General features: G+C 35.5%; 1 protein-coding gene across 1 annotated transcript in view; it reads left to right on the forward strand.

The window, feature by feature from the left end:
- Syx5 (syntaxin 5) overlaps window positions 1-16402 on the forward strand; it is a 146835-nt gene extending 130433 nt beyond the window's left edge. Inside the window, exon 10 of the mRNA XM_090375545.1 lies at window positions 15986-16402. Within this exon, the coding sequence (XP_090231671.1) occupies window positions 15986-16145 (160 nt within the window). The 3' untranslated portion in view covers window positions 16146-16402. The remainder of the gene's footprint in view (window positions 1-15985) is intronic.
- Window positions 16403-24788: the final 8386 nt, after the last annotated feature.

Below are 24788 nucleotides of genomic sequence, written 5' to 3' on the forward strand. Positions count from 1 at the left end.
CGTGTTGCGTTCGGTTGGGGTGATTCTGCGTTCGACTGCCATTTCTTGTAAACACAAAGGCGAATCGTGCATAAGCGAATTCGGTTCGTGTTATATAAGATATCGTTCCCCTATTTATAAATCGTGTATGATCGAATTTATGTAATGTAAACACGTGTTATACGAGGACTGACTGTACATTGCTTCTTTTTGATCTTCAAGAATAATCTGATGTTCTATTTATGTGTACCAGGTTTTTTGTAAACTTGCATGCAAATTGTCTGTTACTGTGTTCATTCAACGCAAACTTTATTTCTGTTTTTAATTATCACTGTGTTATATAATGCATATTGAATTTGTTTTCCATTAATTCATTATTTTTTGCTAATGTGCCTTGTTTTATTATTAGTATTAGCAATGGCCACGTGGTGCAAGGAAGCCTATGGCTTATGATGCACCAGCCAAAAAAAATAATAATAATAAAATAATAATAAAAAATAAATAATTAATAAAAGAAAAGGAAATAGACAACCTATGTTTCCCTCCTCCCATAGATAACTATCCAGCTGACCTTTGAATTTCCCAAAACTGCCAGCCTCTACTACCCATGTAGCTAACTTATTCCAGTAATTTATAACTTGCTAGCTAAAATAACACTTCCTGCAATCCATTCTAAACATCTCTCCCCATAATTTGAATTTATGGACCGTAGTTCTAGAATCATTTAGAACGGGTCGTCAACCTTTTAATTCCTACCGCCCACTTTTGTATCTTTGTTGATTGTATAATTTCCTTACTGCCCACCAGTGCTGCAGTAACTCAATTTAGCCCCTCGTCCACAAGTATACTTCGAGAAGTGTCCGGTGAATTATTATCTATATTCAAAGTTTAGAGATGGAATTCAAAAGTAAATTGCAAAAGCATATTTTAAAAAGTCAAACTCGCGAAGTTGTTAGCAACGTATTCAGTATATGAAGAAAGAACAAAATTTGTAACAACGGACAAAAACCCCCACTGCCCACCATGAAAGCTTGAATCACCCACTAGTATGTGGTAGGTAGGGACCAGGTTGATGACCACTGATTTAGAACTATGAAAACTTCATCCTCATTCATTTTACTATTGCCTCTCGGAGCCTTAAACACCTCGATCAAATTGCTCTAAGGTGCCTAGTTTCCAAGCTGTGCAACCCACGTATTGAAGTCTTTCTTCATATGGATGCCCTTTTGCGATCTCACCAGGGGAGTAGGTGCCTCCGTAGCCAGGTGGGAAGGAGCAGCAGTGTGTAGCACACGCTTCTTGATTAGACCTGGGTTCGAGCCTGTCACCACCAAATACGGAGGATGTGGGAAGGTCAGGGAATGGCTACCGCATATTCCCGGAGCAATATGGCCTTAGTTGCTAATGCTCCAAAACAAACAAATCACCAGGGGAGTTACAAGTCTTTGCACCCTTTCAAGAAGCTCAGTGTTTTTTTTTTTAGGTGCAGTCTCCATACTTGAACACAGTATTCCAAGTGTAGTCTAACAGTAGCCTTATATAATGGGATTATGAAGTCCTTATCTTGCAATCTGTCTACAGTGCTCGGAGAACTTCTTGTCTGACCGTATCGTAACATCCAAGTCCCTTTCCTCCACTACTGGCTTTAGTTCAACTCCACCAAGTGTATAAGTTATTTTGGGGTTACTGTTCCCCAGGTGTATTACCTTGCACTGGGGTATCTAATACTGGATTAAAGCATAACTGCCATTTTTTTTTCTGACCATCCCTGAACTCTGTCTTGGTTACTATGAAGAAGCTCTGCTTGATGGTGATCATTAACAACTCTACCAATCTTTACATCATCAGCAAATTTAGATATCACTCCCTCTATCCCTTCATCGAGATCGTTTAAGAAAATCAAACACAACACTGGCCCCAATAATAATCCCTAGGGAACCCCACTTACATTAACCCAATCTTAAACTTCCAGCTTATAAGGTAACCACTCATGTGTAGGCACTTCCATAGCCAGGTGGGAAGGAGCAGCAGTGTGTAGCACATGCTTCTTGATTAGACCGGGGTTCGAGCCCGTCACCACCAAATACGGAGGATGTGGAAAGGTCAGGGAATGACCACCGCATATCTCGAAGCAATATGGCCTTAGTTGCTAATGCTCCTAAAAAAAAAAAAAAAACCAAAAATCTAACCACTCGTGTGGGACTGAGTCAAATGCTTGCTGAAATCCAAATAAAAAATGTCTAAATTATTCCCTAAATGCAGCTCATGAGTGACCCTAACAAAATATCTAACCAGATTTGTTAAATATGATTTTCCCTTTACTGAGTAACCCATCCTGAGTAACCTTCAGAATTCCATTTCTATCTAAATGATCCTGAATTCCACCCTTGATCATTGCCTTCATGATTTTCCCTACTACTGAAGTTAGACTGACCGGTCAGTAATTTCCCACTTCACTCTTAGAACTGCCCTTATGTATTGAAAAGACATTGGCACTTTTCCAATCTAACAGAATCACTCCCAAGTCCAGTGATGCTCTCATAATTACCCTCAATGGTTCACTGTATCATATGCCATCAACCCCAGGAGCCTTATTGGTCTGTAGGCTTGAAAGTTTTTTAATTAAATAATCATGTGAAATTTTAATATCATTAATTACATATTTTTCAACTTCACCCCCATAATTTCTCCTTTACATAAAGGGTTTTTCTTCTGTAAATATAGATGCAAAGTAACTGTTGAGTTCATCTGCAACATCAGCTGGGGTAGCTAATATTATCCCACATCCATTACATAATGGTCTAATCTGGTTTGTCCTTTTCTTCTTTGCATTTATATATGTGAAGAATTCCTTATTCCCCCCCCCCCCCTCCATGCTCTCTTTGCCAGTGATTTCTCATAATCCCAGCCTAACCTTTTCTGTGGCGCTATTACAGATCACTTTGTAGCTGATATAGGCTTCAGTACTTTTTATCGCTCTGTAACTTTCCGTGCCATCTTTTTCTGCTCAAATAATTTGGCAACTTCATTTTTCATCCAACTTGGAATCCTCCTCGTGAAGTATATTTTTTAATGGTATAGGCGCATCCAAGGCTTCTGTGATTAATGTTTTAAAGGTATACCATAAGTTGTATTTGCACTCTGTGCGATATCTACCCAGTTAATAGAGGCCATGTAGCACCTTAAGGCATCATAATTTCCTTTTCTGAAATTATAACCCATTCCTTTACCTTTAACTACTGCCATCTCTCTCTCTCTCTCTCTCTCTCTCTCTCTCTCTCTCTTCATCTTCCACTGTTTAACTGCATGGTCGCTTTCTGCTACCGTTTCCTGTACTGTTGGCACTTTTATGGCATCTGGTTCATGGGTGATGATGAGGTCTAGAATATTATTTTCTCTAGTACTCTCCCTGACATTTTGATACAAAAAAAATCATCTAGTTGATTTTAAAATTTTGTCCCCCATGTGGAGTTTCCTTCCCATTTGCTCCAATTAATTAGAGGCAAATTAAAATCGCTTACTTTGCCCATTCCATTTGCATGTAGAGGCTCTCATCGTAATCTTCACAGTCACCTGTCCTGTAGATTACTTCCACTTTCATTATACGTCTTCTTCCAACTATCTCACACCATACAGATTCTATACTAGAATGCTAACGTCTGAATCTGTGAAAGCTTTCATCATGCTCATTTTGCTTTTAATAAGAAGCATGACCCCATCACCCCTTCTATTTGCCCTATCCTTTCGTAATACATTATGCATACCATACTGAAACTCATGATCTCCTATCTCCGGGTGGCACCACATTTCCGTAACCCCTATTATGTCAGCATTACTTTTCCTAACCAGCAGTTCAAATTCGCTCATTTTATTGATGACACTTCTGACATTACTATATAAACAATTAAGGCTTGGTGTTCTTGTATAGTTAACTACCCTGACACACCCCTTAAATGACTTAAAGTTATTTAAGCTCGCTTCCCTGGCATTAGCTACTCGCTCATTTGAAATTACTATATAAATAATTAAGGCTTGGTGTTCTTGTATAGTTAACTAATCTGACACACCCCTTAAAGTTATTTAAGCTCGCTTCCCTGGCATTAGCTACTCGCTCATTCAGTGCCCTCAGAACATCTTTCTAATATGTTCTGTTGCAGTAACAAACAAGAACTCTTGAGGTGTGTGTGCAAGCGTTACTTTGACCAATATTATCAGATAAACACATATCGATATTACTCTTGTCCTCCCCCAAACTAGCAGTTTCCTTGAACCTTTAAGGTATCCTCAATAATATTGGCAAAATCCCTTGTGCCACCTTTGTTTAAATGTATCCTGTCTCTACAAAACAGATTCCTTCTACCTGCAATTGCTGGCCAAGCTGATAAAAATTTCCCCCAAAAATCTTGCAGAGTCCTTCAAGTTGTGAGTTAATCCACAAGGCTTTCAGCATATAATTCCTCCTATCGTGTCTGGGCAGAATTGCAGACACAGACATTGTGACCTAACTCATGGCATTTCTTCAACTTGGTCCTATATTTGTTTAACAAATCTTCAGATTGTGTGTGCATAATATCATGTCCCCACCCACATGAATAATAATATTATCTTTATACCCCTTAAAATCTGACAATCTGTTGGTGACATCATTGATTGTTGCTCCCGGCAGACTTATTCTTATTACAAAAAAATATTTCCCATTTCCCTGACAATAGTCTCCTAATAGAACTAAGTCCTTTTGACCAGAGTAGTTTGCACTTGGTTATTCTGTTCTGGGGCCTGAATTTATATTATGTACATCCCTCGTCATTGAATTGGCTCTATCAGAGCAAGCCACAGTCTATTCTTGGCAATAAACTGATTGATTCCAACATGAATAATAATCGCATTGTCACACAATGCGAGTTTTTGCTGAAACCTGCACGGTCATCTTAAGACAATGTGGGAAGAGATATCCTGTAATGCAATAAGCATTTCTTTTTTTTTTTTTTTGATAATTTTTATTTCTGAATTCAGGTTGATTGTATCACAAGTGTTTTACATTATTTACGGTATTCAAGTGTAATCATGTTATTTTACATTCAATTTTGTGATAATGGAAGTAACATTACAAAACTTTACCATTGTTTTCTTAAAATCTATGCATTTCAAAAAAGTCCTACGAATATTTTAGATTTGTTTGTCGTCAGGAACCCTCTGTAAAATTTATGACATGTAATTCTGAATCACTTTGTGTGTACACTCAGGGTGTTTCAAAAGTACAGTTAGTCCTCGTATATCACGATAGTTGTGTTCCTAGAAACCCTCGTGCAATGCAAACAACAGGCCCTATGGGAAAAATAGGGTTAGGTTCCGACCACCCAAGATTGAACACACATCTGTAACCAAAACATTACCAAACACAATAAATAAGCGTGATAAAATACTTACGTATTGTATTACATAATAAAATATTGCTAATGCTTTTGCTTCTATTGTAAGCAAACTTGTTTGTTTGATTTTCTATTCAAACAGATGACAGCCATTCCATCTCTACAAATTCTTTGTCTTGATCTAATGGATTTTAATTACACTTTGAGTTGTTCCTGCTATGAAAGTTGTTTTTGTTTTCTCTGCATTCTTTCTAATTCTTGGTGTTGCCTCATTGTAGCACGTGCAATATCACATGGTCTTTCATTTTCTCAAAGCGTTTCACAATTTCATATTTTTTTCTCTATTGACCGAGGCGGTCATAAGCCTTACCGGGGAAACCCTGGAGGCCAGTGTGATTTTGGCCATAAATGCTAGTATGAGGCCACTACAAATTTTTTCAGGTAAGGATTTTTTTACTCAGTCCGCCCTCTGTTTATCGATATTGCTTTTCTTTTTCTCTCTGAATCTGTAGTATCTTCACCAGGACGCTTCCTTTTTACTCATTTTTAAGGAATAAAGCACAATTAAAATATGAGGAGTCACGTTTGATAGACATAAACAAAGCTGCGTGTGTGTAGAAACTGAATAAACAACACCATAAAGGCAGAGACACACTGTTAACTCACTAGCTCACATTTTATTAAAGCACATTTCTGGGGGTTACTGCCATAAAACAATAAAAACAATTTCCAGTTGAGTTTCTGCTATTGGAATCTGTTATAAACTGGTAGTAAACTCAATCTAATTGCATTTGCGATAATACCAATAGCTGGAATTGTGTGTTTTTATGTTATGCAATAAGCATAACCTGTTTTTATGTTATTATGGTGAAATGTGTTTCCCCTTCACTGATATAAAAAACATAAATATATTTTCTGAATCTTCTCATTCCTATCGTGTTGCATTCAGTTGGGATGATTTCGCGTTTGACTGCAATTTCTTGTAAACTCAAAGGCGAATCGTGCATAAGTGAATTCGGTTTGTGTTATATACGATATTGTTCCCCTATTTATAAATCGTGTATGGTCGAATTCATGTAGTGTAAACACGTGTTATACGAGGACTGACTGTGTGCAAAAAGTACAGGGTTTTATTGTAAAGGCCAAAATAAGAAAAAAAAGTCATATAAACGTGTACAATTCTGAGTTGCTGTCTGAATTTTAGAAAATAGTTATGCAGTTTTGAATAATAAGAATATGTAAATATGTATACACCTAGTGAAGTGTTTATTGTTTTTATTACTTTATTATATTTATTTTTTTTTTTTTTCCATTAACACATTTGCTGCTACCTAAATATGAGAAAACCCATTCAATGTTCTGTAATTTTCGGAATATTGAAAAAAATCAAGCACCTCAACATTCTCAATATTCTGACAATTTGTACAGTTGAAAATTACAAGTTGGAATTTTTTGCTAAGAGTAAATGCTTACTTTTGTGCTGAGCTGTAAATCAGAAACCTTAAAATTTTATAAAAAAGTTTAGGCTAAGGTAAAGAAAGTCTGCATGAGAACAACGAGAAACGTCGGATAACTTACGCGGAAAATTAGTTTCCTGACACCGGACTCCAGCGCTGCTCGCTCGCAGAAATCGAGAAGGATATATTGATTGACAGGAAGGCGTGGTAAACAATGAAATGATTGGTGGTGGGCGCGACAGACGACAAGCTACTGTTTAGTCATTGGTTGGCATTATGATGTGTATTTACCAGTAAAGAACGGACATAGTTTTGTAATGAATGGTGAAGAGGTAATAGTAGCAATGAATCTTTTAAAGATGGAAGAAATTTGTAAGGAAAATAAAATGTTGCTTGTTTTTTTATGAAAACTAAATTGATAAGACCAAAATTGTACAGTTTTAAGTGCAATGATTATATTCAACTAATTGAATCAAGAACAGAGTTATGTGGAAAGTTGTGGTATTGTAAAAAATGTCCTTCGCAAGTTTCTTTATTGAAACATAGTTTTATGGAAAATACAAAACTTTCATTGAAAAAGATAATGTACCTTATACAGTAAACCCCTGCTATTCACGGTATCTGTATTCATGTATTCGCGGTCGCTGATTTATAATAAAATGAAACCTGAAAAAATGTGAATTTTAAAGCGCCGTGAACATTTTCCACCATAAAAAAAACATGGGTGTTGCTGAAATTACCTTTCCCGGTCAAAACAGCGCTCGGCGGGTGGAGGGAGAGGGGTGACAAAATCGCGAGTGTGGATGTTTCTCACTAATCCTTGTTCAGTATGTGTTATGCGCTTGTCATGGAAGGCTTCGTCATTTGCTTTTAATTTATATGCTTATAAATTGAATAAATTTATAAATTGATATGCTTACAAAAGTGATAAATCCACCGTTTTGCAGTGTAAAACAGACTTTTTCGAGTGTGTTAACGGAAGAAAGTGACTTTATTGTGGACAAGTTCTTTCTAACCCGTACAAAAATATGGCTACGAATAAATTTCTAACAAAAATTAACATAAATAAATTTCAAACAAAATTTCTAATGGTGAAAGTGTCTCCTCAGTGGCAAAACATTATAAAATCAATGAGTCAACGGTACGATCAATCAAGAAATCGGAAGAAAAAAATCCACCATAGTGTCTGTGAAAACGCGCTAATTGCTTCAAAAATTTGCTCTGTAACTCGTGATGTTAAATTAGAAAAAATGGAAAAAGCTTTAAATCTGTGGATAGAAGACAGAACTCAAAATAAAATTCTGTTAAATTCACTCATCATTTGTGAAAAGGCAAAACTCCTTTATCACCACTTTAGCGAAACTGGTGATAGCACTGGCGGGATAAGTTTTTTAGCTAGCAAAGATGCTGGTTTGAAAGATTTGTTTGAAATTTCTAATAAATATTACATTTAATATTAAATTGTTTCTTATTTTCATTTCGATGCCATATGCTTGCATTTCACTATGTACTGTCTATGTACATAGTCATATTATGAAGGTACATATAATACATACATAGACAAAATTTTAGACTAGTTTTTCTTATATATTTCATACTTTGGAACGGAACCCCTTTATTACTATGGGAGCCATAACTCAGTATTCGTGTTTTCGGTATTGGCGGCATTTCTCAGGAACGTAACCCCCGCGAATAGCGGGGGTTTACTGTATACTTTTGGTCAATGTGCACGCTGGTAACTATGACAGCATTCCATCTGGAGATTTCAAAAGTGACAGCAATTAAGTTTTATAACAAACTAAGAGATATTTGTGAATTGCAGTTGATAAAAAAATCCATTAAGTTGGGTTGATCGGGGAAAATTGTAGAAGCAGACGAAACTGTATTGGTTAAACCAAAACATCACAGAGGACAAAATTTAATTGCTAAGAAGAAATGGGTGTTTGGTGTGTTCAAAAGAGAATCTAAATTCGTCTTCGTGAAATTGATAAAAAATCGGAAAGCAAAAACTCTTTTGTGCATTATTAGAAAAGGAGTGAAGAAAAATACTACCATCATAACAGATGAATGGTGTGCATATAGCCATATTACGGCCTTAGAAAAAAATAATTACAAACATTTAACGGTGAAACACAACATTTTGTAGATCCACCTACAGGAGCACATACGAATAATATCAAAGCCCAATGGAAGAAACTGAAAAGTGTAACTAAAAGAGTAAATGACAGCTGTAAACATATGTTGATGGGTCATATCAATGAATATATGTGGCATCAAATTTATGAGAAAAATCATGAAGATACTTTTCACAATATTGTTACTCAAATTGCGAATAGCTATTCAGGTCCAACTGTATGGTTTGTACTCATGAATTTTTTTTCTGACAAAGTCTCGTTCCGTTCATTTTTATGTTCTTCGTTGTGTTTTTTTTTTTTTCCCTCATTATTAAAAGCAGATTTTTGCAGTTGATGAGTGTTTTTACTGTATTATTGATTTAGGTTTGGTTACGAAAAAAGGAAAAGGTTTCTTTGTTTTTCGTTGTATTTCATAACCTGAGCTTAAATGGTAGGTTAGGAAATATATATATATATATATATATATATATATATATATATATATATACACTGAATAGCTATTAAGGTGCTGATTGACGTTATGATACGTATGTATCCCCACGAGTGTCTTTAAAAATAAAAGTACAGTAATAAAAAATTAATATTTTGTTAATAAACAATTTATGTGCTAGTCTACCCATGATTCTAAAGAAAAAAGATTAGGTTTCCCCCTCCATTTCAGGAGGGGTACAAGCTCCGATGGGATTCAAGTGGATGTAACCTGACCTTTTTTCACCATTAGGGCATATTATTGAACAAGAAAATAAAAATACAGTCATAAAAAATTTATTTTTTTATGAATTTATTTCAAAATATGACTGATTCCAAAGAAAAAAGGTTAGGTTACCCCCTCCACTTCGGGAAGGGTTCAACTCCCATGGGATTCCAATCAAGGTAACCTGGCCTTTTTTCACCATTACGAAATACTGTAATGGTGAAAAAAGGTTAGGGCATGTGTGATTAGGACAAGTTACCATTAGTGCTGCTAAAGTGATACTAAACTGCTGTTATTGTGTGTTGTGTTCGCGCACCAATCAGCACATTGTTTGTCACGCCTACCTATCAATCAATATATCGTTCACGACTTTGCTCCAGACCAATAACACCTACGGTCTGTTTACCGAGTGAGCAGTGCTAGAGTGCCATATTGGGAAACTAATTTTCCGCATAAGTTATCTGACGTTTTTCGTCATTCTCGTGCAGGCTTTCTTTACCTTCGCCAAAAGTTTATTCATGTACATAAATTAACATCAACAACAAGCAGAGAACAAATAAAACTGTGTGCTGCCAAGTCTATAAACAAAAGCCAAGCATTACTGCAAAACATTCAGTCAGTGCGCCAATACTGAGTGGTTATTAATTTCATGTGCCTTTATGTTTATAACATTCAATGAATGACCGCTTGTATACATTACAGCAGTAGTTTCCAAACTACTGAGATTTACGGATCCCATCAAAATCAGAACATGCTTGCGGACCCATGTGTGCGTGCACGCTGCACGACCAGAAGTTGTAATGTCAACTTCTGGTCTTGCAGTGCAGTAAAATTTATTTATTTTATTTTATTTTTGCTGCCCTGCAGTTTGTTGGCGCCTCCGTAGCCAGGAGCCGCAGTGCGTAGCACACGCTTCTTGAATAGACCGGGGTTCGAGCCCGTGACCACCAAATACGGAGGATGCGGAAAGGTCAGGGAATGACCGCCGCATATCCCCGGAGCAATATGGCCATAGTTGCTAATGCTCCTAAAAAAAAAAAAAAAAAACCTGCAGTTTCAGTGTAACTGTAGGTGGGATATTATGTATCCTCAGTTTTGATTTATAGTCCAGGGGATTTTTATTTTTATTTTTTTTGCTGGCTCTCAATTGCAATTTGCATGCTGGCTAAAATGTTCACATTGCAATTGATAAGCGGGATTGCTGGCATCTGATATATATTATTTTTTTTTTCTGAGATGCAGGAATTTTTTTTTATTTTGCGGGCACCTGCATGTTTTTCACAACTACTGGCGGGAGCGGGATTTCCTGATGCTCTTTTAGCATTAACTTAAAAGTAGACCCAGGGTTGACTTCTGCCAGAGATGGGCATTGGGTGGTATTTGCCCATGTTGGTGGCTACCACCTGATGGCAGAAAGGCCTGGTAAATTTACACTTACACTTCAGGCCGATGTGATTAAGGGATTATTTTTTTTTTTTTTTTTTTTTTTTTACATGATAATTGGTGGAGATAGATGAATAGTCCTGGTGCCACTGTGAGACAGGTATACATATTTGATGATGTGTGTGAACACTGGGTTTTCTGAAAATAAAATTCAGTTTTATGTGTAAAACAACACTTTATTTTTAGACAAATATATAATAACTTTATTTATCATCAATTTGCTATACACAGAATGAATAATTTGAAATATGTATACAATTACATATACTAATCGTATCGAAAATATGTAATGTTCTATAACAAAATTTGTTGCAATTCTATCAGTATATTTTTTAAGAAAATAAACACATATTACGTGTGTTTATTTAAACACGTTTAGTTAAACACATATTATTCAGAACATTTTGCGGACCCCCCCCTCGGAACTGGTCTACGGACCCGTTTGGGAAACACTGCATTACAGCAAAGTGCTTGGGCGTATTTTAAACACAGATATGCAATGTGGCACATCACTCCTAGTACTGTTTTATGCATGTATGCATAAAGGCAGCAAGGGTGTTAAACTTCATAGCTATTTTGTAAAATTCAAACAGCCATACCTCTGTAACCATTGAGAATTAAATGTGTTTCTGTAACTTTTTTCCTTATTTTAGATCTACAATATGCACTAGAATGTGCTACTTTTAAAATGCCCATCCACATAGTCTTTCTCTCACACATATATATATATATATATATATATATATATGCCATAATTAGATAAGTTATAGTGCAAGAACCCTCCATAGTTTGAAAATCGAGGCAGTCCCCGGCCAACCGTACTCCCGGTAAAAATGAAAAAACATATATAATAGGTTAATTAATATAATAAGCCTTACGTGGGAAAAGGTATTTTGCAAGGGACTTTTTCGAGGACTAAACCCCTACAAAATATCCAACCCTAGTTAGGCTGAGCTATCAGTTTCTGTTGTCATCTGCCTGTATAACTAAGACCAAATAGAGTCCATAATGACGGATAATAACATTAAAAGGAGAACTAAGTAAGCCAAATAAGTACAAAGCAGGCCAAATAAGTACTAGGCAAGCCAACAATTAAGGGGGTATGTCTAAACAGTAATTTATTAGTATACAGGCTGGATGACATTTAGCCCGACCGATAGCTGCGAAAACATAAGCTGAGAACCAATTGATTGCAGAATAAGGCTAAATTAGCTAACATAAGGAGAACGGAAAGCAGTATAGGTAAAGATATAGTACCTCACTCCCTCTCGAATTACTCTAATAGTTCGTGAGGTATGAAAAAAGGCAAGAGGATAGATAAAAGCCCGACCGATAGCTGCGAAAACATAAGCTGAGAACCAATTGATTGCAGAATAAGGCTAAATTAGCTAACATAAGGAGAACGGAAAGCAGTATAGGTAAAGATATAGTACCTCACTCCCTCTCAAATTACTCTAATAGTTCGTGAGGTATGAAAAAAGGCAAGAGGATAGATAAAAGTAAAAAGCGAAAGAAAAGTAAATAATCAATCATACTTTGGATATTACCGGGGGCGTAACTTCCTGACCCTAAAAGGTAGGGATCCTGGTATGGTAGTAAGAGCAGGTGAAAGATATCAATAACTTGAGAAAGTACAAAACGGAATGGCTAATTCCTAATTCATATTAGCGCTAAATTATACGTGTTCTTTATCGATTTAACGCTTAGCATTCTACCTTATAGGTTCAACACTACTTGCCATATTTACGTAGTGTATAATTTAGCACTAATATGAATTAGGAATTAGCCATTCCGTTTTGTACTTTCTCAAGTTATTGATATCGTTCACCTGCTCTTACTACCATACCAGGATCCCTACCTTTAGGGTCGGGAGGTTACGCCCCCGGTAATATCCGAAGTATGATTGATTATTTACTTTTCTTTCGCTTTTTACTTTTATCTATCCTCTTGCCTTTTTTCATACCTCACGAACTATTAGAGTAATTCGAGGGGGAGTGAGGTACTATATCTTTACCTATACCACTTTCCGTTCTCAGCTTATGTTTTCGCAGCTATCGGTTGGGCTAAATGTCATCCAGCCTGTATACTAATAAATTACTGTTTAGACATACCCCCTTAATTGTTGGCTTGCCTAGTACTTATTTGGCCTGCTTTGTACTTATTTGGCTTACTTAGTTCTCCTTTTAATGTTATTATCCGTCATTATGGACTCTTTTTGGTCTTAGTTATACAGGCAGATGACAACAGAAACTGATAGCTCAGCCTAACTAGGGTTGGATATTTTGTAGGGGTTTAGCCCTCGAAAAAGTCCCTTGCAAAATACCTTTTCCCACGTAAGGCTTATTATATTAATTAACCTATTATATATGTTTTTTCATTTTTACCAGGAGTATGGTTGGCCGGGGACTGCCTCGATTTTCAAACTGTGGAGGGTTCTTGCACTATAACATATCTAATTATGGCATATCTAACGTCCGATGTAATGTTCTATCTCACGATGGCATTAATCGTTTCGTTCTATATTTAACATGTAATATTTTATTTTATTTTAACATTTAAAACGCTGTAATATTACGATTCTATATATATATATACACACACACACACACACATACTTAACCGTGCATGAAATTTAGGAGTCTATGATTAAAGGCTGTGAGTAGCCCTTATAAGTGCAACTCACAGAACAAGTTGGGAAGTGAATTGTTCTACTTAGAGAAATAGTTTGGCAGCAGTTAATACTACTCAACAATCTGATATATGATTCAAATGATTTGGTTTGGCATTACTTGGTTGTTATCTTATTAATTGAAATTTCTTTAATGCCCTAGCAGTAATTCCAGAGTAATGTATTAACTGTGTAGTACTACACTCAGGGGAAAAGAAAATGAAATGGGCCTATGCATAATTGCACAATCTGATATGAAGTTCTCTGAGCAGTGCATATAGCATGCCAGGACAGATCATATGGTTTTGTCAATGATATACAGGAATTTTGCTATCAGGGATGAGGAGGTGATTATCCCATTGCAGAAGGCAGTGTGACACCTTGAGTACAGGTCTGGGGGCCTCATTTCAGGAAGGATGTAGAGTTCCTGGAACTCATATATAGTAGGGCAAAGAGATTGGTGAAGGGAACAAAGGGATGCTCTTATCAAGAAAGGGTTCAGTTCTGCAAATTGTAGACTGCAAACTAGGCACCTGCAAGGTGATCTGATTGAGGTGTTGAAGGCTTTGAATGGATTGAGCAAGCTTAATCCTGATGGGATTCTTCCTCTTGCTCAGACTATGCACATGAGGGGCATTAATTCGAATTGAGTAAGGATGGTTGCAGAGTAGATGTGCAGAAGTTTGCCTTCAGCCGTCGGGTGGTTGATTGATGGAAAAAGCTGCTATCTATTGTTGTGAAAGTAGATACTTTGAATAAATTTAATGAAGAAGTAGACAAACTGTTGGAGGGGATGGATAGGTAAAATGTGTGTGTGTGTTTTATTTTTACTGACTGTATAAGCTTTCTTTTTCCAAAAATTACTATTACTTTTTTGTATAAATTTGACTATTAAGTCAAATTTATACAAAAGGGTGCGTGCCAAAATTGACTAAATCTTTTAAAAAACTACCCTCTTGTTTCAGAACACAAAATGCTTTATCCTTCTTAATCATACCAAATCTTTCACTCTAAGATTCTTGCAGTTCTCACATACTCTCCTCTTCATTTGTATGTTTATATTTCTTTGGTGGTTGAGCTGCCATCCTGAACAACTGTAAAGGGCAAATAGCAATTAAAATATTTATGGGATTTAATCTCCAATCTCTGCACCACATATACCATAATTTACAATGAAGTAGGCTACGCTAAATACTGAATGTGGATGATATATCTCACAATTTTACCAATAACTTATGTTCTGAATAAATCTCTGAAATATATGCATTTTTTTCTTAAACAGCCTCTGAAATCTTTTCTTTCAATTTGTACTAAAAGCTAATGGTACCTTAAAATTTTGTAAATGATTTAATCATACTGATCATGACATTCACATACAGGGTAAATTTTTATTATTACTAATATCCTGCATTTATTTAAAAACGAGAAAAAATATATATATGAGGAGAACAAAAACATGCAACTCCATTGATGTATGTCATTACTCAGTCTGAATTCTACGTGCCATCGGTTTGCCACCCCTGACCTATGTACAAGGGTTTTGAACAAGAATACTATAACCATTAAAAAATGCATGGAATTTCATAGGATTCATCATAAGACCAGAAGAAAAGAGCATTAAAAGCAGGCTAGTGCTATAAGCAGGAGTGTTATAACAAGAGTTTGAAATAGCATTATAAAATAATGCTACTCTGTGTTGGTTTGAGCCCGTGACCACCAAATACGGAGGATGCGGAAAGGTCAGGGAATGACCACCACATATCCCCGGAGCAATATGGCCTTAGTTGCTAATGCTCCTAAAAATCAAATAACAGCTACACTGTGTTATGTTTTACCATCTCAGGATTCTGTTGTCCCTCCAGTGACAGTACTTGGACTTTCTTTAGAAATGACTAAAGTAACTAATATTTTTAGGTGTATCCATTAAAAACTCAGGAACTTCCTTTACTGGTTTTTGAATTTAGTTCCATTATCAGACAGTAGGTACTTTATTAGTTATCTTGTGTCAAGCAGTAAATGAATGTGTTGAATCATAATAAGAGTTTACTATACTAAATAGAAACTTTATATTGTTTTTTTTTTTTATGCTTAAAATACTTAGCACAATTTATTACATGCATATTCAAGAATTTTCTTTAGTAAACCTCAGGAACTTAACTCCTTAAATTTTTTTTTTGAAATGTTATTCATTAATTCAGTAAAGGTTAATATTGAAATTTAATTGATAATTTGTATTGCAGAATTGATGCAAACGTTGAAGATACTCAGTTGAATGTAGAAGCAGCTCATTCTGAGATACTGAAATATTTTCAGTCTGTAACATCAAACAGATGGCTAATGATAAAAGTATTTGCTGTTCTTATAGTGTTCTTTATTATATTTGTCGTATTTGTGGCATAGATAGAAATTATGGTTTAATTTTTGTTTGTTGTCTTAAAGTAACCACTTTGAGGAACTCCTTTAAGACTAGGTCATCTACATTTCAAAGTAAATATTGGAGTTTGAGGGAAAGTCCGAGGGAGGGGAAAGTCTGAGGTCTGTCTTAAAACCTATTTAAAAATTGAAATGTGTTCACATCTCATGTATGAGAAGCCATGTTTTTGAACTTGTTTGAAAACAATGTAAAGGTGTCATACTGAAATTAACATAATTTATAATACTGGATATTTATTGATTTAGGCAATACCATTTAGTAGATCAAAGCTTGATTTTTCTTTATTTTTATTTTAGCTCTACCTTTATTTTTATTTGTAATGGAAAAATTTTGTATCTAAAATTGCTGAGAATATTAAAAAGCAGAATTGTTCTTAAAAATGTTAATACTTTTAGCTTTTATGGAATTCAATAGGGAAAGGTATTTTTATATTGAAAGATGAAATGTTTTACCTGCTACTGACCAAGCAAAGCGAGGAAACTGTACTATAATTATAGGTATGTTACTTGGGATTTAAAGACCATGGAACTGAAAATAATGGTCTTTATGCTGTAACATATTTTATGCAGGAAAATATTTTTTTTTTTTTTTTTTTTTAGAAAGTGTTCAGTGTATTTCTAAATGGTTCATCTTGAAGACCATCCATAATAAGACTTGTATAATATGTATATTCTTCAAATAATCAGTATAAACTATTCATACAACTTTTTTGTATAAATATTACCACTGTTAAATTCAGACTGTGTGAAAACATTGTTTTAATTTGACCAATTATTATTAAAAATATTTGTTAAAATTGCAGATGTGGAAATTTATTTATGAGCATATGGTTTTGAATAGTCTGGCTCCTTCACTAAAATTGTATAGCAGACAGTCAATTCATACTTATGCAAATTATGATATTTAATATAGCAAAATGGTCTAGTTAATAGGCAATATTTACTGTAGTTTCAAATCTGCTGGCCAAAAACACTTAACTAGACAGAATATTCCAAGTGCTTTTCATTATGATATCATTATTATTCAATGTTGTCTGCCATTATTTTAAAAATGTACTCTTTAATATTCTGAAAGTGATGAATAGGTGAGGAGATCATCTTGTCTTAGACAACTTGAGCTATTTTAATTTTGTTTTAATCATCTTAAACACAAATGGGTGTTGAATCCAAGAGTATAAGTATGATGGTTGGAGTAGTGACGCAGAAGAAAACTTGTAAATCAATATTTACTTGAATTGTGAAGAAGTGCATAAAACAAGATTGAATTAAAAGCTGAAAGTTGGAATGGGCATTGGGATAATAGTGAAAATACGTGTGTGGCATCAAACTCTAAACAAATAGTGATGGCTTGACATGATACCCATGGAACTATCTGTAGAAAAGAGAAGTGGTATCTATATAACAAAATTGGTACACATTAAACTCAAGAAAAATAATGCCACTCGAGGGAATTTGAAGGCAAGCAATGTTTAAGATGATTTCTATAGCTTATTCTTATTAATTTAGAATTACAGTTTGTTAACTTTAAGCTGGTAAAATAAACATTGTCTCAAGCACTTTTTCACTTTTGGAATTTTCTTCTATGCAGTCTTCTGTACCTGTTTTAGTTGTGTGCAGACTTTCCTTGAACTGGCATTGATTTTAATTCAGTTTCTGTCAACCTGTATAGACATTTGGTATTTTACAAGTTGATATATCTAATCTTATTATGTTCATATAATACCATTTCTTGTTCGATTCTGGTCTCTTTTCATTTCCAAATTGTTATCACATGTGTAGTATTTAAGACTTCATTGCTTCGTTTTTTTATTAACCTGGTTTGAGCAGCTTTGCTGCCTGCCCCCTTTTCATTAGCAGGGCATATGATACAAGAAAGCAAGCTTATATAGGATCAGCCAAAAAAAAAAAAAACTTCCCATTTCACCCATCCATTTACTCCCAATGTTTGTCTTGTTCTGTCGAACTTAAGTTGCTGACCTCCACTACAACAGATAGAGGTTTGCTCCAACTCAGGTTAGTAATCTGAGCAAGAGGAAGAATCCCCTTACCATTGAGCTTACTCAATCCATTCAAGGCCTTATACACCTTGCAAGTGCCTAGTCTCCAGAAGCTACAATTTGCAGACCTTAAGCCTTTCTTGGTAACACCAACCCTTTGTTCCTCTTCTCTGTACCCGTTCCAACAGCTATACATCTTTTCTAAAATGAGGCCTCCAGAGCTGTATACAGTACTCAAGGTGTGGCTTGACCATTGCCTTATACAAGGGGACAATTGCCTCCTTATCCCTGCTCAGAAAACTTCATATCTGACTGCACAATTACCCCCAGGTCCTTTTCATTCTCCACTACCTTGAGTGTAGTACCACCTAGTTGATATGTTACTCTGGGGTTACTGCTACCCATATCAGTTATACCATCATATTTCAACATTTGTATCGTTTAGTTTTTCTTACAAATTCTAATATTTTAGTTAATTTATACAGTGATATAAGTTATTTAGAAGTGATTGTTATTTACTTTTTCCTCATCAAAGATGCTATTAGCAAGTATATTTGCATCCCCATTTTTTTCATAGATAAATACTCTTATCTCCAATGATCCAACTAAATTTCAAACCAAAGACTTCTTTGTTTTACTAATTCCTAAATGGCACTTAGTTATTTTGCTTCTGAAATTTCTTCTGCACTTCATTAGCTCGTACTTTCAATTTTAACATTGCTGCTGTTGATAAACAGAGCTGGCCTATAGAGAGAGAGAGAGAGAGAGAGAGAAACAGTTGCAATTAGCATTTTTGTTTTCATTTCTACTTGTGGTTGAAGTCTGCAAGAATTATTTTTAATGTGTTAGTTACATTTTCTTCCATGATTCATTTCTTGTAATTTAGTAATAGAAATTAGAATATAGATAAATAATGAACTAATTTAGTTGCAGATAGTATAAGCCATTATTGCTGCCAGCCAGACTGTGTGTGGATATATTTCCTAAGAAGGCAGAAGACACAGCTGCTTAAGTGTTTAGTTCTATATCACAGGCAAGTTGAATGTACAATATGAGTGCAGGATATGAAAGACCAAATGTGGTTTTTGTAATAGCTGAGACATGTTTTGTGCTCAAGTTGCAGAAAGGCAAATGATCTGTTTTTCACAGAAAGATTAGTCACCAGTCCTGTGTAATGAATCAATTTACAAGATAATAGTTCTACATTCTGTAGAATGATCCTGTAAATTGCTCAGGATAATACTACCAACTATGTTCTTCCATCAAGATAGTGCATCTCCTCCATTCTATACAGAAGGTGGAAAGTCATATTGAATATTAAAATGTGGTAACTTCCACTGCAGCTTTGGATTATACTAATTCTGTGTAAACATAAAAGTAATAGTCATTGAATACCTTATATTAATTTCTTGTAGAAAGCCGATTGTATTGTTCTCTCCTCTTTAAAAGCTTATGAGTGCCACTAATTGGGGGGGGGGGGGTTCAACTTGCTCTAATTCTGCATTATAGTTCATCCCAAACTTCACTCAGATTGGAGTCAGCTACTGCACTTTTCCATTTTTCTCTCACACTGTGTAACATACAAGCATTGTTTTGTAGAGTGTAGTCATTCTAATGTGTGGAACTGCTAGAATTGCCACAATACTGATGCAATATTTTCTTTAAATTCAATGGGCAATCACTCTAAAAACTTTCCTTCAGATATCCCATACCAAAGAAATGAATTAAAGTGTCATGCAAAACTTGCAGGCTGATGATTGCAGATATTTGAAGTTTTCTTAAAACCATTGTTTCATTTGGTAGTTCAGATGGTTTCACGCATCTTGAAAATTGTCTGTCCATCCATACAAAACTGTTAGTCGTACCTTATCCTCAGGGATGTCTATCATCCTTACTGTCCTTCAGTGGTACAACGGGTAAACCACATTACACTTTCTCCAGGAGCCTCTATTGTAAATACACCCAACTTCCATTACTTCATATGATTAGCTCTATGTGTACACTCTTCTGTTGGTGCTAAAAAGTCAAATAAGGACTTGTCTCCAGTTTTGTTTCATCACATTTTGTTCATGGCACAAATACAGTTTTATGTGTGGATTCTAAAATCTACTCCCATTCTTTGTAGACTTATTTGCATGGTAGAGGTAGTGATTTCTTGATGGTTCTGCATTAAATGCAGAAGACAGTTGAGTGTGGCACTCTTATAATTGATAATCTGCTGTAAGTAGAGCACGTGCTCTGTCACCTTACTTTTTTTTTTTGGCCACATGATTGCATGTTTCTATTTTCCTTCACCCAAAGGCTCTACAAGTGCACCCATCCTCTGCTTTAGCACACCAGTGTTTATTCCACTTTGGAAGTCAACATTTTACTATCCATTGCCTCGGCCCATTGTTTGGCTTAACTTTCTAGTCATAGCTAGTTATTCAGCAATTTCAGAGCTTTCCATTCACTAAATTTAAGTATTGATGCTCTTGCACAATATCATCTGATGGCTTAGTCAAGACAGTATTGTAGTAGTGCTTTTTGGTGCTTCATAATTTTATCATGGAGAAACAGTGCAGTTAATTTATTATCCTTAACTTACAGAAAGGCAAAACTTGACTGTGTATGGAAACGAATTGTTTAGAAAGTAAGGTAATGTGTTTCACTTTACTAAAAAAAAAAAAAAAAAAAAAAAACTGCTTCTAGAATTTAATCTATATGTGGGGGATGATTTGTGGTCATTTACAAAATAACGAAAAAAAACCTAAATATGCTTGCATTTAACTCCAAACAAACTGACTTGTTAATATATTCTCACTACAATATATTCTTTATCCACTATTACCTTACTCCTGCTTGTCTTCAAGTGAAAGAACATGTATCAAATGTACTTGTAATGTTTTTATTTTCACAACCAGAAAAGAAAACCCAGCCTAGGTGGTAATGCTCGTCTTAATTTATTTAGTGAGGGGGATTGGTGTCAATACTTAAATTTAATTTTAAAACACTCTTTGGCAATAGCTTACGTTACTTTAATATCAACACCATGTTTAAGTTATTATTATTAGCCATATGGTGCAAGGAAGCCTGAGGCTTTATGCTGCACCAGCCAAAAAAAAATTCAAAAGTTACCCTGAAAGAGAGAAATAGAACGGAACCCCCCCCCCCCCAAGAATGATGATATCCAGTTCAGGACATAAGTTAAGAAGTAATAAGCTGTAGTATATTCACAATAGCTATACATACTAGATTAAAAATAAGTACTTTAACACTTATGTAAAATTTTTAAATTAAACTAGCACAAGGCTAGGATTGGACAATTAGCAGAACAGCAGCTGGACTGTCTTCAGCTTTCAACATGATGCTCACTTGCAAAATTTATGGTGGCCACCAAAACACTTAATTGTAGTTACGAAACATAACCAGCTACATTTTTTTTATTTCAAAATGGGGAGAAAACTGGTATTTATGTTGCAAACTTTGCTTTTAATAGCACCTATTAACTTTTGCTTGCAACCCTTTCTAGAGCTTATCAACTCAATAGGTTAAATGAAAATGACATATCAGTCAAAACCATTTATTTTATGCAGGGGGGCAAGCCATTTTTAATATACATCAGCTACGGACACCTACTCTCCATTACAAACTTATTGCCATATGTCAAGATAATTTTGATGTACAAATATAAGTCTAATAAAATACTTGGCTCTGAGTACTTAAAGCCTTTAGGCTCTTGTACTCAATGATTACTGTAGTGTCATATTGATAATGAAAAACTTTAAAATGAACTCTTCCCATACTTTAGGTCTGACTGGGGATTATTTCAATAATTGAAATAATCTATCATCATGAATTAGATTCATCACTATCAGAATGGTGTGCTGATAGCATTTTGGTTGGGAACTTAAGATACGAAAATCTGCAGTGACATAATAACCACACAGCACTTTTTCAGATATAAAACATTTTAGAACTGCATCAATAGAAACACAAATGGTGCTTCTAAATGTTATTATGCACAATACAAAATTGGCATAATAGCAAGAAAAGAGTATTTAAAGAATGAAGCAGGCAGAGTTAACAGTTGTATTAATCTGAGAATAGCTCAGTATAAGCGTGGTTTAATTTCTTGGACAGCAGCAAGACCTTACATTTTATTTGTACTGTAGTATTCGTGAGAGGCAAGATTATATAGGACAATATTGATTTAAGCTATGGTCATGATTGTCAATCAGTTATATGAAACTAAGCGATTCAGAAATCTAAAAAAACAGTGTATAGATTTGATCAGATGTTATCAAAGCTAAAGTTTTCAAGACCATAATTCTGTTCAGTCATGATATATAATTTCCATTTGGGCAAAACAGTTCTGGTCAGTAGCTACTATTGGCAATTTCATATTTGAGAAATTTGCATATAATGGATTATTTCAATTATTGAAATTATCAATTAGATTCATTAGCATTAGTAGAGCCATATGATGCAAGAAGGCAAAGCTTATGCAGCATCAGCCAAAAAAAAAAAAAAAACACATTTCCATTTCACCCCTCTGTTCGTTCGAAATACCTCTCCAGCTGAGCCTTAAATTTATTTAGGCTATCAACTTCCACAACAAGGGATGGAAGTCTGTTCCACCAACCAACTACCTGCAGACTAAAGGCAAATTTCCACACATCTATCCTACATCTGTCTTTCCTCAATCTGAATTTAGCCCTCCCAGGTGATTATTCTGAGCATGAGCATCCCCCCCATCAGCATTGAGCATGCTCAAACCATTCAAGGCTTTTACACCTCTATCAGATTGCCTTGCCAGTGCCTAGTCTCCAGACTTTCTTCGTAAGAGCAACCCTTTGTTCCATTCACTAATCTTGTTGCCCTTCTCTGTACTCGTTCCAGCAGCTCTACATCCTTCTTGAAATGAGGCCTCCAGACCTGTATACAGTACTGAAGGTGTGGCCTGACCATTTCCTTATACATGGGAATAATCACCTTATCCCTGCTAGAAAAATTCCTGTATATCATTGACAAGACACCATGAGCTACTCTTGCAGCCCATCTGCACTGCTCAGAGAACTTCATATTTGCCTGCACAATTATCCCCAGGTCCTTTTCATTCTCTGCCACTGTCAGTGTAGTACCACAGAATTGATACGTTGCTCTGCAGTTGCTGTTTTCCATATGTAGTACTTTACATTTGTCAATGTTAAACTTCATTTACCACCTCTCAGCCCATCTGCTCAAACTTTCCAGATCCTGTTGCAGCAGCATAGCGTCAGTAGTGTCCTTAACAACCCTGCCAACCTTTGTATCATCTGCAAACTTGGACATTAAGCTTGATATACCATCATCAATATCATTTATAAAAACAATAGTAGACCCAACACTGAACCCTGAGGGACTCCACTAATAACATTAGTCCACAATGAGCAGTGTCCATTGATTACCACGCTCTCTTCCCCCCCTCAACCATCCCTTTATCCATAGCAGCAATTTGATTCTAATGCCACACTCCTCCAATTTGTGCAGCAATCTTCCATGCGCAACAGTATCAAAAGCCTTTCTAAGATCCAAATATATAATATAAAAGTTATTCCCTGCATCATAGTATCCAATCAAATTGGTCAGACAACTTTCCCTTAACGAAACCATGCTGTGTCCGAGCTATAACTAAAGTCTTGTCTAGATGATCCTGCAGTGCTTTTTTATTCAATGCCTCCATTAATTTTCCTGGAACAGAAGTTAAATTCACAGGTCTATAATTACTTGTCAGCCTTTGTTCCTCCTTTGTGAATTGGGGTCACATTTGCACATCTCCAGTCCATGGGTACCTCCCATGAGTCCAAAAAAGCTCTCATAATTATGGCCAAGGGTTTGCTTTTGCTGCCTCCTTTAATATAACTGGATAGATATCATCCACTCCAGATGTCTTTTTTATGTTTATCCTCAACAATTTCTCCTCCACTTTCCTCTCAGTTATTACAAAATCATCTAGCTCACTGCCAGAGTTTACTTCACCTCTGGCATTCCCCTTCCTGAATAACTCATGTGTGAATGTAGATGCAAAATACTCGTTTAGTTTGTTAACCACATGAGCAGGATCCTCAACTGTTGAACCATCACTATCCACTGGACCAATCTGATTCATCCCTTTCCTTCTAGAGTTTACATAGGCAAAGAACTCTTTCCTGTTTTTCTTTGCATCCTTTGCCAAGGAATTCTCATAATCTGCCTTTGTGACTTGGTTACAGAGCAGCTTATATCTATCATAGGCTTCCATGTCACCATTAATTTATATGTATCCCATGCATTTTTTCTTCTCTGCCATATGTCTCATTAGTTCATCTGACATCCATTTAGGCCTAAACCTTGAACAATATTTCTTAGTTGGTATTTAAAGCCTAGTAGCTTCCAAGATAAGTTTTTTTGAATGCCTCCCATTTTGAATTTGCTGTTGGTCCCACTGTATAGAATTTAAATACCTTCTCAGACCATCGTAGTTGCCTTTACAAAAGCAAAAACCCTTCCCTTTACCCCTGATGGTAGTCACCTCTTTGAGTAAATCCCACTTCAGCACACTGTGATCACTGCCATGTAGTGGTTCCTTTATCTGCAGATTCTTAATGCATGA

This window comes from Mastigoproctus giganteus, chromosome 6 (genome assembly GCF_048544385.1).
Source record: "Mastigoproctus giganteus isolate SK-2022 chromosome 6, ASM4854438v1, whole genome shotgun sequence".
Classification (NCBI taxonomy): Eukaryota; Metazoa; Arthropoda; class Arachnida; order Uropygi; family Thelyphonidae; genus Mastigoproctus; species Mastigoproctus giganteus.